Source organism: Athene cunicularia, assembly GCF_003259725.1.
Source record: "Athene cunicularia isolate RWA chromosome 2 unlocalized genomic scaffold, athCun1 chr2_part1, whole genome shotgun sequence".
NCBI lineage: Eukaryota > Metazoa > Chordata > Aves > Strigiformes > Strigidae > Athene > Athene cunicularia.
In genome coordinates this window covers 97,241,724-97,260,624 of record NW_020799095.1, presented here as the reverse complement: position 1 = coordinate 97,260,624, position 18,901 = coordinate 97,241,724, and the positions used below count along the sequence as shown (strand labels likewise).

Here is an 18,901-nt window from a genome sequence, read left to right as displayed (position 1 = left end):
AACTTGATAACACCAAAGTGAAAAAAAAAATAGTGAAAATTAGAATTAGAAAAATTAAGGGGAAAAATATAAATCTGTGCAAGGCATCATTGAATTCCCATTCAGTGAGTGATTCTAGCCCGTGAGATTTATCTCTGGAGAGTCTATTCACTCCAGAAAAAAAGACATGCTAAGGATATTTTTGCAGAGGTGCTACAGAAATACGGTTGTCCCAAACTCATATAATTTTTCACCTGTAACCTGGAAAGGTTTAAGACATGCTGTTACTATTGCCATTTCTGTAAATCAAAGCAATGAGTGGAAGTTTCAGGCTTCAGAAAAACTACTACAAGCATTAGAAACACTGGCAACTACAAAACAGGTAGATAGCATCTTCTTAATGATTGATAACTCAATATGAAACACTTAGGAAGCATGTGAGCGTGGTTCTTTCTCACCTGGACATGCTCCGCAGTGAATGGCGGTGACTGGTAGAGGGTTTCTCTGGCCTCATAAAGCTGTCTCCTCTTTGCAGGGTTGAAGGTCCCAGTGAGAAGATGGGGAGAGTAGAATATGGCTTTGATGGCAACCGCATCTGCAAGAATAGCGGAACAAAACATGCAGGATCATTGCAAAGATAACAGCTTTCTAGAAAGGGTCTAACCATAAGCTTACTTACTTTTTTGCAACACTGTGAGCATACAGGCCTGTGTAAGAAAGCAAGAGCATGAATCATTTCACCGGGAAAAATTACATTTAAATCAATAATAAGGGATAAATATTTCCAGGAGTTAGAATCCTCCCCCATCCCCCCATTAAACAAACATTTTCATTTTTAAAGCTTCTTCGATGTAATAACTTCACTCAGAACATGAAGCCAAAACCAAGGAGAAATGCTAAACAAGAATTACATCTAAATTAAAAGCTATTAAAAAAAACAAAGCTGTTTTTCCTATAAAGAAACCTCCTTTGGTGAGACAATAAGACAGTGATTCCATAGCTCTCCAGACTTACTGTCTCACTGTTCAACTTAACTTAAAATGTTTCATTTTGCCTGCAAATTACTCCTTTCCCTTCTCCCCCAGCCAATACTCCAAAAAGAATATAAAAGGTAAATTGCCTTAAATGTTTTCCTCAACAACAGAGATTATGGAACTGTTGACTAGGGAGCCTGAGTAAATTCCATCTCACTCTCCCATGAGCATAAAAAACCCAGATGAGTGTTTCTCTCACTTTTAGCCAAGATTTTCAGTCCAAGGACGTAATTCTGTCACTTAGGAAGGAACTGCTTTTGCATAATTTCTTTTTAACATCAGATGTTACAGAAATAAAAGCAATCAACAGTATACAGTGGAAATATTTGAGGGTTCCTAACGTGTAAATCGAGTTGTCCCTCTGAAACTGTACTCATTTATTAACAGATATTAAATATTTACCTCTTACAGAACTGGCAAGTGTAGGACCAGGTAAAGAAAGAAAACCTTCTCGTTCGACAGCAAAAGCAGAGCTAAAAGAAGAACAGAGGAGTCCACAATGTTAGGCAAGGTCCCGTCCAGTAATGACTTCATCTATCAGCTGCAATCAGTGAGACCACAGTTGCAGTACTACATCCAGTTCTGGGGTCCACACTTCTGAGATGATATTGAAGAGAATGGTCCAGAATTGTATCTTCATATATTTAGAAATACTCTTTAATATTTTACCTAAATTAAATACTTGCCACTTAATTTATTAACTTACTTTTACTTCTCTCTCACTGATGTTTATATCATTACTACACAAAAAAGCAATGGGAAGGTAGGAGTAACAGGAGTAAGGAAGGACAACTGTTACGATGGAAGAACACAAGAACAAATGTGCATAAATTCCATAAATTTAGCCATGAATACATTTAGGCTGGAAGTGGTTCCTAACCATCCGGGTCATGATCTGGGACACAAAATTTTTGCTGCTGACAACATTTGATGATTTTCTTCCAATCCTACATTCTTGAAAACTAGAGAAGGTGCAGGGAAGAGCTATTGTAGCAATCTTACTTGATGAAAACCTGCTTTATAGTGGGATAATAACTCCCATCTATTCAGTTTATTCAAAGGAGGGGTAGGGATCATGGCTTAAGAACATTTATAGGAAGGAAAGGCATTGAACAATGAAAATTTGTGCAGTCAAACAAAAGATGACATACTAAGATCCAGAGATGCAGGTGCGGCTATATAAATCTGGTTAGAAATAAAAGTGAGCAATTTTAATAGCAGGGTAAATTAATTAAGGCATCAGTTTATGTTGAGATTTGATAAAAGCTCATTACTAAGCTTTATATATCATGACAAAAGGCAGCAGATGAATCTAATGAATGACATTTTAAGATTCTTGTTCCTCCACCTTAAATGTATTAGATCTTTAAATTAAATCTGCATACTAGACACAAGGAGGCCTGTAGGCAAAATACACTGTGAAGTCAAAATACACTTGCTGGAGGTATTCAAGCAGAACTAGTCAAAAGTGGGAGAAAAGGTCACTGCTTCTATTCATAAATACCAATTCCCCATCTGCAGTTTACAGAAAAAAAAAGTGATAGTGAATGCACTGTCTAATACTAAACCTCCTTTTGGGGTCACATGTCGTTTGAAGGCTTTCATTCCCTCTTTGCTTGATAGTAAAGATTCATATATAGTTTCCTACTGCTATCCGTAATTCTATTTTTCGAAACAGAAATGCTAAGCAATACCGCACAAGGCATGGTGACAGAAATCACTTCAGTCAATGAGGTTTTATGTACAAATACGCTCTGATAATTGCAAACACTACTGCATTTTTATAGACAATCTGAACAAATAAGCTATTTCCGTAAAAAGTTTGGATGTTTCTGTACATAATTCAAGGAAGCTGACCCATGTGTCATACATTTAAGGGGATGTTTGGTGGATCTCTCTTCTTTCCAATACAGGGTAAGAATGTGTAAATGGGAGGCTTATGCGACCAGACTCCCTCAATAAGCTTCAGAGCCTCCACAGACTCAGCCCTACCTTCCCTTTCTTGAGAGCAGTGTAGACATCTTTATATTGCTGGTACTTTTCCAGCTCAGCCTTCACCAGCACCTGACGGATGTGCATGACCTCCTCCACCGTCAGAGCCAGACATTCCACCGGGTAACAGAACTCCTCCTGGAAGCCAAAAAACCTGTATTATTTCAAAGCCAAATGGCTTCTTCCAGACTTCAACCTAGACAACCAGCCACCTGGTTAGTAACTCCAGAAACAGAGGGTTTCTCCCTTCCAACTGGAATAGCACTGGCTCATTCATGGGCATCACATGAGTTCCAAACCACTGGAGGCTGTGTGTGACCTAGATGGTCTGATGTTCAGCCTTCACAACAATGACAATTTCAGTGACAATTCATCTTTTCTCCTCAAACCACTTGACCCTTCTCTCCATTTGTCTTGCCTTATGAAGATTTGTTTCAAACCAATCATTGTTCAAGTTTATAGTTTGAAAGGGAAAAGGTAATTTGGCAGATGGTGTTACTTTTAAGTATACTGTTTGAAGACACTAATTTCTCTGAGACTCTGTGATGCCCAGAGTGGCCAAGGAAAGTTGTTAGTAGCCCATTCTAGCAGAAATTTTTATTCAGTGGTACCACATCTTGGTGCTCACATGATCAGAATCCCACCAAGACTACAAAAAGTTACATCAGTTCAGGCAGAAAAGTTCTACCTTCTGCCCCAGAAAAGTAACAGTAACAATTTAGGCTTTATAGAATAATCTGCAAATATAAAGCAGGAGGACTGGTTACCCAGTGTTGCATTAATAACAGCAGAGACTCAAATAGAGACTAACAACACAACCTTCCACTGACGAAATTTTGCATCTGTTCTGTATTACAGCATTTAGGAGAATACCGAGTAGAGAACTCCTGAATTTGGTACCAGAGAATAAAAAGCACTAACCCAATTTGTAATCCAGCCCTGTAGTTGATTATACATTTCCAACAGAAAGACAGAAACCTCTGTGGGAACTTCCATCACTTTATGCTTAGTGAACCTTTTCAGTCAACCCAGAGGGGCTACTGTGCGGTAATGACAATGACATGTAATGCTCTCTGAATAAACGAAGGAAATTCCTCCTGCAAATACAAAGATGTGGCTGACAGTTTGGAGATCTCGTTTACAAATTGAAGTGATGAATCGGACTAGTAGTGAAATGCTACATTTCCATGTAGTCAGAGGTCTGTTCTGTCTTTCCATTAGATTCAAAAGAAAATCTTTCTACATTGCAGACCTGGCAAACATTAGCATTTAGGAACCACCACATTTTTAAAAACTGTTGTCTTACCTATCTAGAAAGGGAACACAAAGAAACTTCACTCTGTTTAAGGTACCCCACAAAAGACTAGAATTGAATTAACTTTGTTAGATTTTCCAGCTAAACCTTTGGGGTATAGAATCTCTAGTTGTCTGGAAAGAACAAACTACATCAAGAGCAAATGCAGTTTGCTCTGAGGAGTAAAACTGCACAGCCAAAACAAAGTAACTTCTGTTCCTTATGAGCAACTTTGCAGCCAACCAGCAGCCCTCAGCATTTCATTCTGGGTTCTCCCCATAGCAACTGCCTCGCTATGGAGAAGGCACGGCTGAAGGCTGGGCTGAGACGGGAGAGGAAGTGGGTGGGAGAGCGGGATGCATACAATGCCAGCAACACCCCTCGATTCTGCATCGTGGGAGACTGAGAGAAACTGTCCGAGGTGAATGCGGCCGACTGAATGCTTGTAATCAATCAGAGCTTTAAGTCCTTTAGAAATACATTTCTTACTTGAAGCTCTTCCTTCCCCCTCATGAACGCCCATTCCTTTAATTTACAGAACGATGACGTCAGGGAATATTGGTCCTTGGAAGAAAGTCTGTGGATCTGCTACAGGTGTAGAGCAGGTACTAGGGGAATAGTGTGGGCCTGTTGTTGTACCAATCGGAAATGATTATCACTGAAGCAAATAGAAATAGCTAGCAGGCAACAGGGGAAACATAGAAAATGTTCACATGTTTAAATGCTAATGTTTTAATTCCAGAGGTTACACAAGGACAACAAAATGTTAATGCAACATTAAATGGAAGATAAATATTATGCTGATTTCAGAAAAGAGCGTGATATTTTTTTCCCCTTTTCAGAATAGAAGTAAGTACATAAGAAAATATTTTGTTTCTACACTACCTCTAAGGCATTGAAATTAATTAAAATTACGCTAAGCACTGACTAAACTTCATTAAACGATGATGCTTTGGAGTTATTGCTCAAACTTCCAACAATAATCTACACTCAAGTTAGGCAGCTCCAAGTGAGAGAACTTCAGGTCTGTGTAACACCTGCATACAACAGAACGTACTAAAGACAAAATGTGGTTTGAATGGCCTTGATTTTCTGGAACTGTACTCAATACTCATTTTAATATTAAAGACAGGATGGTATTCTTATTTTCAAAGGAAAAAAAAAAATCTGACCTAGAAATAGTATTTTGAACTTGAAGTTTCCAAGATCCTTATGAGAACTGGCTTAACACTTTGACTGTGCAGTGTTATTATCAACACCGTAATAGCTTAAGGTGTGTATGTGGTGTTTTTTTGTTTTTTTTTTTCTTGGGAAAAGCAAGTGGTAAGAATTACACATGCATAATGTGAAATAAAGTGCTTTGTAGGTCATTCTCAGCATACATGCACCTAATAGCTCCTTATGACTAACACATTTTTACACTAATACATTCCTTGTAAAAGTTCTCATTATAGGGTGTCACTAGGCAATCAGATGAGCTGCCCCAGCGAATTGCAATATGAAGAAGTGCCAGACTGGCCTCTAAATTCTGCAATTCACAATTAGTCAAGCACTCTAAACTCTCGTTGCTCTTGCAGACTGAAAGTTTCTAAGAAGTCAGCCGGATATCTCAACTATAAACTCTCCAACAGGTTTCACACTTGTACAGGTTGAGACAAGAAAAAGAAGGAAAAAATTAAATTATTTGTGTTCATTTCTACATAGTGGAAAATGATTCAGTTTTTCTTTTTAGTGGATTTGCCTTCCCTAGTACATAGCTATTAGTTATCCTGCAAATTCTGATACGTAAGTGTGCTGAGGACCAAAACCATATGTAGGTTTTCAAGTAAAACAGATTGCAAATGCCCTTCCATTCTACATAGTGTATCTTGTTAGAAACATAAAACCTTATTCTTTTCAACATAGTCCAAGGATTACAATAGTTTTGCTGAATTTTTTGCTGCAGAATCTTCATATGCTGTAACATTTAATGTCTGTTCCACTGATAATCTTGTGATGTTGCATTTTTAGTTTGCTGTCCTTTCAGAACTGATTTCTTTTCCCCGTGAGGTGATTGAAGACATACAAATATCCTACACACATTGAAATCAATGTCAATCAGGTGCAATGTCCCAGCCTAAGCTTTAATTCTTGCCACAGCTTAGGAAGTGCTCCCCTAGGAGGGAACATGCTGGTGAAGGTGATTTCCAAAGCCAGCAAAAAGAGGCAAACCTTTGCGGGTTTCCACCTGCTGGCAAAAGCTCTCTCACAGAGATAGTACATAGCCCCTGCCACCCCACACATGGCTGCTTCAACGGGATGAGAGCTGAGCAGAGAAGCTGTTTGCATAGTTGAAAAAAGTGGTCTGAAAGTCATCCTTGGAAATAAACTGGTTATCCTAGGAACCTGAACAATAGATAGGAAGCAGAGAAGCGAATGCTGTGTATAAACGAAACCATTAGCTTTGGTCCTCTGGGTCATGAAAAATAATAATGATAATAATAATAGTAATAATTAAAAAAGCAAACAGACTACAAAGGCATTCATATGTACAACTCAGGACACTGGCTTCATCTCACTGATTAAGCACCGAGTCAGCTCACAACAGTGAGCACACCACCAGGCTGATCCCCTGAAAAGTCACTAAGCTGCCCCTGCCTTTCCATGGAGCACTGGAGGGTGACTTATCAAAAGGACTGTGTCTGGCATCTTTCCAAGTCTGTTTCCCCTCCCCACCTACTTAGGTCTAACTCCCTCTGTCTGATGAGATGCCAGTTCACAAAACCATCGTTAGTATGCAAGGCAGACCAGTTTCTTGCTAATCCTGCTAAGAGACTGTAGCAAACTCCTGCCTGTTTTCACTGGCATTGAGGGCTATTTATTGACGAGGCCTCTTTCACCTTGGAGAGAAACTGCGGTCACAGGATCAGGTGATAAGAAATGAAACTCCATCAATCCTGGAGGAAGGGATGAAGAAGTGTGAAGTCAAATATAAAGTAAATCATATTCGGCACTTATTGAGAAGCATTCGCTCCAGGAACGGCAATGTTACATATGCAGCATCTGGCACAGCCATGGAAAGAACCTGGCATCCCTCCGGGGAAGGAAAGACTTGCAGTAAGCCAAAGCATGGAACTGGGCCAGTGTCAGCATATCAGAAATCATCTACCAAAACTGAAAGTATTGTGGGAGTTGTCTGTCACACCCTAGAGGGCACTATTGCCAAGTTAAAGAATTAGCTCTCTAGGTATTAAATAAAATAGGTTCTTATTAACGGAACATTTCACTACTGATTTTCCTTCTTTCTCACTTCATCGCCAAAACCAAGATAGGTGACAGTTCTCTAAAGATTAAAAAAGCCCAAACAAACAAAAAACCCCCAAGCACAAAAGAAACTAGTAAAATGTTTCCCATGTGTTCCCACAATAGCCTGACTTACCTAATGGCTTTTTCACCCTTTTCCTTTAGTATTTTTAAGAGGGAGTGGAATAATTGGATTAGTTTTTCTGCAATGGTTTTATTTTGTATGTATTTTTCTAGGCATATGTCAGTGAACAGACTGACAGAGCGAAAATACTTATGTGGTCAAAAAGGTCCTGTTAAGAACTTGACTGACCTATTTAAAATAAACAGTCTCATATATAAGATTTTTAAGTTGCATAATCCCCTCAAATACATATAAGAACAATATTATGATGTAACATATTTAGATACACTAAAAGTGTGATGGAGCAAATGCTTCAGTATAACATATAATGCTCTCTCCCCTCCTCCCGTTAAACAGTATGTCTGTGAATGACTCAGCCTATCAGAAAATAAAGCTTGTGCTTCCATATATAGTGAGTGCAGAAGGCAATGACAGGGCAATCCATTTTATATGATCATGTCTCCAAATGCATGCTGAAGGAACCCTTCAGCTTGGTTCTGGTGCGATACATCCTGCTCCAAGTTCAGTTTGGCAGGTCTACTTTTGTTGTGCATTTATCAACATGCTACTACCTGACCCTCACCTGGAATGAGCAACTACATTCTTGGAAGGATATAATAAACAAAACCCAGCAGAGCCTCTGAAAAGAAGAGGAGGAAGCATGTTGTGGGAATATTTGGGAGATTATTTTCTTGTTCAACTTCATCGTCTAATAGGTTTGAATCCCAGTCACCATCTCTTGGGCCAACAAAAACACTCTTCAAAGCCCATTAATACCACTCATTGCACTACAAGATGAGGCAAGTGAATATTCCCTTCCTTTCAACACTAGGATGTGTTTATCGATTTCTCTATTCACCAGCACCTCATGGGGCATACTTTGATGCCTTGCTGGTAGGAAAAGAAACGAGGAACATATCCTGCATGAAATTACAAAGCACTAATCAGTATGTCAGCATAAACAAACCAGGATTTCATATCCTTTGCTGTTTATACTCTGTTGGAAAACAGCTCTCAATTAAAGCTAATTGATCAAATGTACTGTACTTTCTTTTCAAACAATAATAAAGGTTTTTGCCTCAGTTAACTTCAACAAAGTAACACAGACAAACCTTGATTTGGATTACTGAAGGAGCTTTCATATATATAAACATTAACACACAAGTTCTTAAGGTGGGAGGAAAAGAAACCATTCCATTCATTCAGACATTAACTACTTCCAACAACTAAAAAATTCCCCCAAATCCCCAGATATATCCACTGCTTTGGAATTGTCTCTATTCAAATGGAAGATCAGTAAGGTGAAGTTCGTCTGTTTTGATAACATTCTGAAATAAAAGCAAGACACATGGCTTTACTCTGAGTCCTAATCAATCAAAGTGCAAATATTTTCTGAGGCACCTGTACCTGGGATTTGGATAAATATGCTAGAGAAACAAAGTTCAAATCTAGGTTACAAAATGTCTTTAGTAGCCAAGTGCTGTTTCTGAATTGAGGAGTTTTCTTTGAGTCAAGTTCTAATCACACTGAAGCCAAGTTTTAATTTTCATTATACTCTTAGCATGCCTCTTTTTCTCTCTCCTACCACCCACTCCACTTACAAGTGATCTGGAGCTCTGTTTTGAAGGTGGTAGGAACTGTCTCACATTGGTTGGCGTTTCCTTTTCAATGGAGTGTCGTCTCTGAGGTGGCTGCCGTCTCTCAGGCTGTGGTGTAGATGATATGGGCAAGAACTTTGGAGGCACTAAAGATTCAACCAGTATAAAAAAATTAGTTCTTATATGACAGACTGTTGGATAAGATTGCTCAGTACTTAAACCAGTCTTCGATTTGACAGAATTCCCACCATTGATGGCTGAAGTTACACACCCGTACTCAGAGCATCTTCAAGTCAGGTATTACATTCATCACATTCTCCAGGTTGAGAGAATAGGAATACTCATAAAACTAGCAAATATGGGCATGCTACTGTCCAGTTACCATTGTAAAATTCAATGTTTCAGGGTATTGGCTTATTCTACTTATTTCACCATCATACAGAAAGTACATGCACAGATAACAGGTTTCATTACAAAACCTTTCCAGTGAAACTGAACCACTTGGAAACAAATTAAAAATATTGTTACACAGTAACCTACAGTAACTGTAACTGAAAAAAAGAACAGATCCTCCCCTCTTCCCAGTAAGTACTTATGAGAAACACTGGTGATTGCTATGTGTCTTTCAAACAAGTACAGTCACTGCCATGGTGACAGAGATGCAGGAAACATTTAAATTGGGTCTTAGGTTAGAATGTGTTTCTGCAGCAACAAATTCTTTTATGAGATGACCATAGGTAAACTAGCCCCTTTTCACCTGTGACTTCCTCTGCAGTTCCACATCAATTTCAAGTATGAAACCTTCTGTTTCACAAAGATATCCACATACAGCGAAGGCTAATGCCTTCCAACTGTTAATCACATTTGTTCTATTCAGCAGATTCTAGGGTTCAGCTTTAGAGATTTATTCCATTAACAACACTCAGCTTCAGCTTTCTATAAAAGTTTCAGATAAAGTTCATAGAAGACAACAGAAGTGTGTAAAATCAGCCACTGGGTGTTCTCATCAAAACTCACTCTTTCTGCTGCTGGTACCTTCTTGAGAGGGGTCTTCCACTTGTGAGGGAGAGATGCTGCTGCTACTTGCTGATTTGTGCACTGATTCCTCCTGTATGGCAAGAGGAAAAGAAACAGAATTCCTCAGGAATTGTTTTTTCTTCTCTTCCTGCTTCTTAGCACACAGAAATCACGCTATCCAAGGTATTTTGCTCCATTCAATCACTCAAAGCCCTAGAAGAAGTCCTGAGGAAAACATGGACACTACGCAGCACTGAGTAAGTGGCATTTCAACACTCAGTTTTTTAAGAAACTGACATAAATGGTACATAGTTTGGAATTCAGTGTATTTAACTATAGCATGAAAGAACAAGATCAGAGGAGAGGTGCATGAATCCACTGTAACCTGTTAATTTTCCTCATTGTATTCAAGGACTTCTAAGGATTTGCAGCTACAGCAGATATGTTAACTTTATTTCTCACACTAGCAAGGAATCGGCACTTGGATTTCTCTGGTCTCCAAAGGAATGACAGCCACTCATACAAATGACTTGAGTAAAGAGAAATTAATCCCATCTCCACTGCACTGTTCTCTAATCCCTAATCCTGTTGCATTTCTCCTTCTGTATTTAAAAGAAAATTCATTCATCATATAAGTATGTTTCATCACAACAGCCAGGAGCAATTCCTGCAAGTGAATGAAAGTGAAAAAGGCTTTGACTAACACCTTTCAGACATCTAAAGCTTTATGCCATCCAAATTATTAAATCCTTTGCTTTCCCCTAAAACCTCTGTCTTCAGCCACCAGATACCGGCAAGATACAGATCATCACAGGAGCCTCCCAAAGGAACAGAGATGAAGGACTGTGAACGCTCTTTAGCTCTAATGTGAATGCTTTTAACCAAGGAGACTTACGTCATTTAAATTGTCAAGATTTGCAGATCAAATAAGTGACCTGCTCTAAAATCCAGCAAGTGACTGAGCTTCTCTCTCACAGATTTCCTTAATTACATGTATCGCAAGTGGGAAAACCTCCACTGGCTGAAAGACTGCCTTCTTTGGTAACAGCAAGTCAGAAAAGCAAAGCTGGCAGGATCACCTCAGTAAGCACCATGCATCACAGCACAGAGGCCTCTACAAACTCCCATCAGGTGATCTGTACTTTATGCTTAGCCCAAGTGTATGTGTTGTATGTGAGGACACTGTGATTGATGTACACCGTTCCCATGTATATGCCATAACACAGTATTCTGCAAAGGGACTCAAACCAGTTCAGATCCCCAAACAGTATATTCACTTTAACATATCACGTGTGACCCTGCAAAACAGTTATGATGGGGAGCTTGTAGGGAAGCTTGAGCAGCACATTTAGCTAACCCAGCTATTTTACTTCCAGAAACCAGTAGTGTAGCTACAGAGCTAGCTCAGATAGCTTTGCGTATCACTTCAAGCTGCATGGTTGCCTTAAACAACCACTGGAGAACTTGTAAGACAACTGTTCTTTAGAAGGGGTGCAACAATGTTCACAAGTCTGGAGTTAAACATTCAAATTTTGTGAAAGAGAATAACCCCCGGACAAAAAGAACTACTCAACTTTTCACTTTATAGAAGACATATTCTTCTGACTGGAAGATTACTTGCCCATTGCTGGAGAAGCTAACAAGACAAAGAACTAAGTAACCCGTCAAATTAAAAAAACATAGCCATATTGCTGTGCTGCTCATTTTTATGAATGAAGAGCACCAGAGCTTCAGACAGGCTTTCTGAGGAGCAGGCAGGGAACAGTTGTCTCTGGAGCACAATCCAAGCAATCCCTGCTATACAGAAGTCTCTTGTTCTGTGGGACCCTATCTAGTCCTGACCAAAAATTACAAGTGCTTCAGTTGCTGGTGTCTTATGCTGTAGAGTTTTACAAAAGACTGAGTCATGATTCAAGCAACAGTCTATGCATTGAGTTTAATTTCATGCTTTTCTGGGGGGTTTTTTGTTCTCTTTTTTCTTCTATTTTCCTGTGTCTGAAACACTGGGACAGAGAGAAGAGAGACAAAACAAGGTGCACAACTGAGAATACCAAAAGCCTACATATATTTTAATGTAAAATTAAAACAGAGATTACAGACATGTTTCTTATGTCCATCTAATTTGGATAATTGCCATCTTTCAATGGGAAGAAATAGCTATTGACCATTCTACATTCCACTTTTGAACTCAAGATGGACGTGATGTCTCAGTCACATGTTGCAAAACTAGGTAGCACACAGATGTCTCCATCTTGCTCCCACTGTTGTGAAGGATTTCTAGTTACTTCCTTCGTAATAGATGAACACTGGCTATTCCAGTGGCCTGGGAGTCTCAAAAAAAACCCAACCCAAAACCACCAAAAAAAAACACCAAAAAAACCCAAATCGAAAACCCAGAGGGAAAGAAATGGACAAAAACAGAGAGTAAGGGGCTTCTCTACGGTAAAGGCCTAAAGGAGAGATTCCAGGAGCCACACTTCTTATTCTAAAGAATGAGAGGGAATGAACTGTTATAGCCAATGGCTAAGTATAAAAGTAGTAAGTATAAACAACCAACCCAGGGAGAATGGAAGACAGGAGTTTGTTAAATTTAACGTATCAACCTACTTAGACAACAAGTATTCCTAGTTTCCTATTTCAATTTACTTTTTCTGTGCGCAAACACATGCATTGGAAATGCTATTACTGTTCTACAATTTCTCAAACATGGAAGGATTTTGTGAATGAAATCTTGTGTAGGAAGTACTGATGAACCATCATATGAATTTCTTCTTATCAATACTGTAACTGTGGACTACTATGGCAGACTATCTGACATTTTTACATTTGATGTTGGATCAAGCCTATATCCAGAACTGTGCATTTCTCCACAGAGCACTAAACAATTATCATTTTATATGTACTTGAGAAAGCTGCAGCTTTAAAGGCATCACCTTAAAACATATGAATATGTCACTGACATGATTTTGGCCAGATAGCTGTAGCTTCATTAGGAAGATACCCTTTTTAGGTCTGTATCAAAAAAAATCACTATTATATTGCTACTCCTCTTAGCCACACAAAGCAAAATGGCACTTTCCTGCTCCCCCTCTGAAACTGTGATCCTAGTGATGATGCAGATAAAAAGCAAGGACAGAAAGCAAAAATGATTCATACAATATTCCTTGCCAGCAAATGGGCATAGGGCTGCATTAGACCTCCCTGTTCACCACTGGCTGGCAACACCGAATGTTGGGGCGTAGCCTGTATCACAACATAGCTGAGAGAAGAACAAAGGGGATGCAGGGGGAAGAAAATGCGTCTGCATCATAGCTCATTTGGAGGTCCATAGCTCAGCAGTGCAGATATTTGCAGTCTGTAATTTAGGGCATAACATAGCCACAATTTAACTCCCAGTGAGTAACTCTACATAGGTTAGGCTAAATTCAAATTGCAGGCAAAGAGGTGGCCAATTCATTTATAGGCAACAGGACAACACATACGCTCTTCTGTGTGTTACATACAAAGTAGAAGTCAGGAAAGAAATAAGACACTTTGACAGAGTGACCTTGACTTTCTTCAAATGTTGTGTCTTATCCCCTTCACCATCTCAGAAAATTTCACCCAAAGTCCCTTCAGTTTGTTTATTTACAATAGTTTAGCAGTGTTCCTGAGCCCCAACCAGTATTCTGCTGAGCATCTTAATCGTCTTAATTGCTTCATCATCTACTTCTGTTGACTCAAAACAGTACAGCATCTGTTCCCTATGACAGCTTGATGTGCCTGATTTATTTTAAATTTCTCTTTTGCTGTGTGTTCCAGAGCTTAATCTATATGACTTTGCTTGCCTATACAGCATTCCCTAATCAACAGTCACAGTCAGACATCTTATTTTTCCCTCCTACAAGAATCATTTCATGTTTCCCTTTACAGAATTTTCTTTTACTGACTTCTGCTCCTTTTCCCGTGTGAAATATCACGCTGCATTAGCTTCAGGATGCAAGGAGCTACAAGCTGGGAAGCTGTAAGTTCAAGATCCAGCTCTCACTGACAGGTCTTAATATTCCTGCATCCTGCCCAGCTTCATCCATATTAAAAAACCTCATATAGCTTCTATTGTAATTTTAAAGACTTCTGAGAGATTTCAGAATGCAAATCTCTTCTGCTTTCAGAACAGATGCACTGAATCTGCACCCACATAAGGCACCCATAGGGCAACCCCTAAATACAAAGAGGGACAACCTTTCAAAGATCAAGAAAGTATGCAAAGAGATAAATTTCTCCCCATCTATATTTTGACTCAGCCTCCTATCTTCCAGCTTAGATGCTTTTGTAAGTGCCCTGTCAGGAAACCCCTCCTTCTTCATTTACTATAGAGAAAGAGAGTCAGGGAAGACTGCCTTCCCCAGGCTAAAATCAGCCTCTCTGAATAAACCCTGCCTGCATGTGCTTTCCAGACAGCTTAACTTTCAAACTCAATTAATAATGCTACCGGTCCAGAAGACAAAGCTCATTCTTGAGGATATAATGTTGGTACATAATGCAGCTTTCAAACTAGGCAGCTTTAATTTTTTTTTTCTTTTTTATGCTTTTTAAAATCTTTAATTCTCCATTTGAGAGAGGATGGATTCAGAGTTGTTTCTCCATCTAAGTGGTATTTGCTTGTCCCTATCTGTGAAACATTTGTTGGATGTTACTTCCCAAGCCTATATATCAAACTAACATGCTAACCAAACTGCAACCACTCTGGCACAGCTGATGCTCTTTATTTAATAGCTGGTACTGTGACAGTGGCTTCACACCCAAGTCCTTTAGTGACAGCTCCTGCATGGGTGCCAGAAGGGTGCAACACGTTTGCCTATATTCCCAAAAGCATAATTGCTATGTATACACTGTGGACAGATACTGGGCATTTAGAAAAATAAGTAAATACTGGTTTTAAGGCCAAAATGAGCATTTTATCTTTACAAAGAATTTTCTAATTTTTGAGGTCTTATCTAATATTTTTGAAGTTCTGTGGGCTGACAAAGCAGTCATGGAAAATTCAGATGATAATCTGCAAAGTCAATTCTCAGCCGAGCAATTCAGCCAGTTAAGGAGTAAGAATCAATTCTGACAAATTGAGAAGCAAGTTGTGTCCTGATTTTTTACCTCTGAATCTGAGCTGTCAAGTTCAGCCAACGTGGGAGCCTTAAGGAGTCTCTTGCGTTGTACTGTCACTTGTGTTGCCCCATTCTGCTTTCCTTGTGGTGTCAGGCCACCGTTCACTACAGAGGCATCCACTAACTTTCTTCCAGCCTCTGGAGTAGATACATCTAGGAAAAGAAACAGAACAGTTGGTGTTTGCACTTAATTTTGCCTTCTCAAATCTTACTGTCAAGGCAATACACATAAAAGGAAAAAAAAATCACTGTGATAGTTGTATGTGTGCAATTATTTTACTTTAGCAATACACTGCTCAGAGAACTATAGGCAATAGCTTGTGGCACAGAAGCAGTATGAAAGAATGAAAGCAGTGGAAAAAAGCAGTAATGCACAATACTAAAAACCAACCTCAGACTAACACCAATCAACTTTAAAACAAAAATCCCGTGTTTAACCCAAAAACATCCTTCCTTCAACTTATAGTCTATAATTACCTATAAAACAAGTATCAGAAGAATGCACAACCATATCTGAACAAGTCAGCTTCCAGTGAATCTGAAGACAACGCCACACAAAAATTAGGAGGTTTAGCATGGTGTAAACCTAGTTTTTCCTGTGAGGACAGAACTACACTTTATTTTGCAGTATACAGAAAAGGAATGAAAATGAGCTAAATAACTAGCATTCATCAAAAATATGCACAATTCTTAGGCTTGCATAGTCATTTATATTAAAAATATGTCTGTGATGTCTAATCTTCATGTACCAGCAGAAACATTAGGCTCCAGCTCCATTTTCATCTACATGAGTTTTACAAGAATGTAACGCCACTGAGTAAATTACTAGGGATTTCTGCCAGTGTGCAATGAAGATGCATGTTGGATAACATAAGCATTGGGCCTGCTGTGCTTAGACACTAAGATAATGACCTAGGCTTTGATATTTTAGGAGAGCTTACAGTTTGGTCTGATAAATCAGTTTTATCCCTGTAAAAGTACAAAGTGCAGCACTACAATATGAAGAAAATTATGTTGGAGGTAGAAGGAAGAGAAGCTCTTAATCTCCCATTTGCATGTGTGCCTCAGCATCTGGTCTTTCTACAAATGTGTTTTTCTACCCATGTAATTATAGGACTCCTTCCCCAGTTTTGTAATAACAAAGTACCTCCAGGTATTCTAAGGCTAGGGTAATGATGAGTTATTATTCCCATTTTTATACCTGGTGAAAAGAGGCACAGAAGGTCAAATGACTTGTACCTTAGGTTACTGGGAGGACTATGACAGAGAAATGATATCATCCAGATATCCCCAGTGCCAACAATGTAAATACTCACACATCATTTGGAGTTACTCACATAGTTGCCCTGGTATAAACAGACTCGGTCACTGCTGCTACAACACAATTTGCATTGATAAAAGCCATTCTTGCACTAGGTAAATCAAAACTACACAGTCTAGACAAAGCCTCAGTTGCAGTAGTAGGTCTGTTTTACAACATTCTCACCGGAGTAGCTATTGAAAAGGAATAAGAAAAGGATTAAGTTAAATCAGTATATATTTTAAAGAATTAATTAGGTTATTGTTAAATGCTGAGAACAGAGCTAGAAAGGTCAGGGAATGTATTGAAGCTCCTCTATAAATCATACCTTCAACTGGGAGTATAAGAAAAGGTGATTATTTGGACTATTAAAGCCATGGTGACATTCCAAGCCTATGAATCTGTGTACTACAGTGTTATTACTGCCTTCAGGTCCTCCCTACAAAGAGTTGCAATCAAAGACTTAGACTCTCTAACCCTTAGTTCCTATCTTCAAAGGCTTTGCTAATGGGAGTCCTGACTAGCACTATGGCTTATAGGTCATTTTTTTCCTCCTAGATTTCTGTGAGTAGAGCATGGGCGTCCTCCACATCAAATACATTCCTGCTCTAACAACTGCTCAATGCAATCCCAGAAAGCAACAGCAGGAAAACAAAACCTGAACTGCCTCACCTCCCTTCTGCCAATATCACTTCTTGAGACCTCATAATTAGCTGGCAAGCAGTTGACTGAAGAAGCTCAGGGTTTCCCAAATGAGCAAGAGAAAAACCTTTCATTTGTCTTTTGATTGCACAGGGCTGTTCCTAAACAGACAGTCCAATGAAGCAGCCCCAGCACCACCAACAGCCAAAGGTGGTGTCCCTTCTCCGAAAAACTTCCTGGGTGGTGACTCCCCTGTCTGATGGTAGGGAGGGTGAAGAATGGCCTGTAAGTACTGTTGGACTCACTAGGAGAACCAGTGATGGGAAGGCCAGCAGTATTGGCCTCCTTCCAAAAAAATAAAACACACAATAGGTCTGGGGAAAGGAAAGAGGAGGGAACATCCACCAGACATCCCCTAGCACTATAGGAGATGATACAATGGATATCCTGGGTATATCGTAAATTGTCTTCTGTTGTTTTTGTTGTTGTAGGTTTTGGTTGGTTGGGGCTGGGGGGGGTGTTGTTTTGTTTTCTAAGAGTTTAGGCTTCAAAAATGGAAACTTCTGATCCATTTTGGAGATAATTTATGTAGCCAATCACTATTTACAAAGCCTAAATCAGTTGTTAAATTCACACATGTATGAGTTGCTCACATGTTGGTTTATAAGTCTTCAGAAAGACCAGAGAAGTTTTAGATTTAGACAATTCACCATATTCCAACTCAACATTTATCCAACCCAACATATTCCAACTCAACATTTATCACCATTCTTTTGTCTAAAGAAAAAAAAAAAAGGGGGGGGAGTTTTTACAACTTGCAAGTACTAAAGAATAATAAAGTCAAATTAGAAAAAAATTCAATTTATAAAATCCATTTTGTCAACAGTGGTCAAGTTCAGTTTATCATTCCTGCACTTACAGTACTGGATATACATGAACAAATGGATTATCATAATTTAAGAAAAGGAGTATGAAATCTTACAGTTTCAGCAAACAGATTTCAACAAAAATAACTTGTTCCAAAATTAAAACCAGAATTTGTTAGCAGACACAGACCAAAAAATTATTACTTTAAGCTATTTTAGTGATGTACTCAGACAACAAGAACATCACCTGGTGGCAAATAATCGTATATCATTGTAGACAAGATAAAATTAATCAGGATAAACATGTCAGAAACAACCAATAGACTAATGCTTATAAAAATGAATATGGAAGAAGAAATTAACGGACAATTCTTGGAAACAAAAAACTATTTTTTTTTTCATGGATAGTAGTTCACAATCTCTAGTTTCATAGATCTAAATGTTTTGAAGATGATATTAAAAAAGGCCTTGTGTGAGTAACAGCCTGGGGTTAAGATTTTATTAGAGAGTCAGACACACTGGGAGAGTGTCATTTCTCTGTGTTTTCAGGCAGCAAGTACAATGAACAGTACCTGCAAACTGGATGAATATGTTTGGTTTCTTCTGAGTTTCTTCTAAGCTATCATTACAAC

General features: G+C 38.8%; 1 protein-coding gene across 6 annotated transcripts in view; it reads right to left on the bottom strand.

The window, feature by feature from the left end:
* SPIRE1 (spire type actin nucleation factor 1) overlaps positions 1–18,901 on the bottom strand; it is a 117,828-nt gene that overhangs the window by 6,732 nt on the left and 92,195 nt on the right. For 2 of the 6 annotated variants that reach the window (XM_026843477.1, XM_026843480.1), the window contains 8 exons: positions 15,451–15,614; positions 10,321–10,411; positions 9,307–9,449; positions 6,511–6,684; positions 3,006–3,143; positions 1,416–1,486; positions 659–686; positions 438–574 (listed from right to left, as the gene is read on the bottom strand). In XM_026843477.1, coding sequence (XP_026699278.1) covers positions 438–574; positions 659–686; positions 1,416–1,486; positions 3,006–3,143; positions 6,511–6,684; positions 9,307–9,449; positions 10,321–10,411; positions 15,451–15,614 — 946 coding nt within the window. Of the gene's footprint in view, positions 1–437; positions 575–654; positions 687–1,415; positions 1,487–3,005; positions 3,144–6,510; positions 6,685–9,306; positions 9,450–10,320; positions 10,412–15,450; positions 15,615–18,901 lie in introns of all 6 variants that reach the window. The other 4 variants (XM_026843481.1, XM_026843482.1, XM_026843483.1 and 1 more) reach the window with 3 other exon arrangements.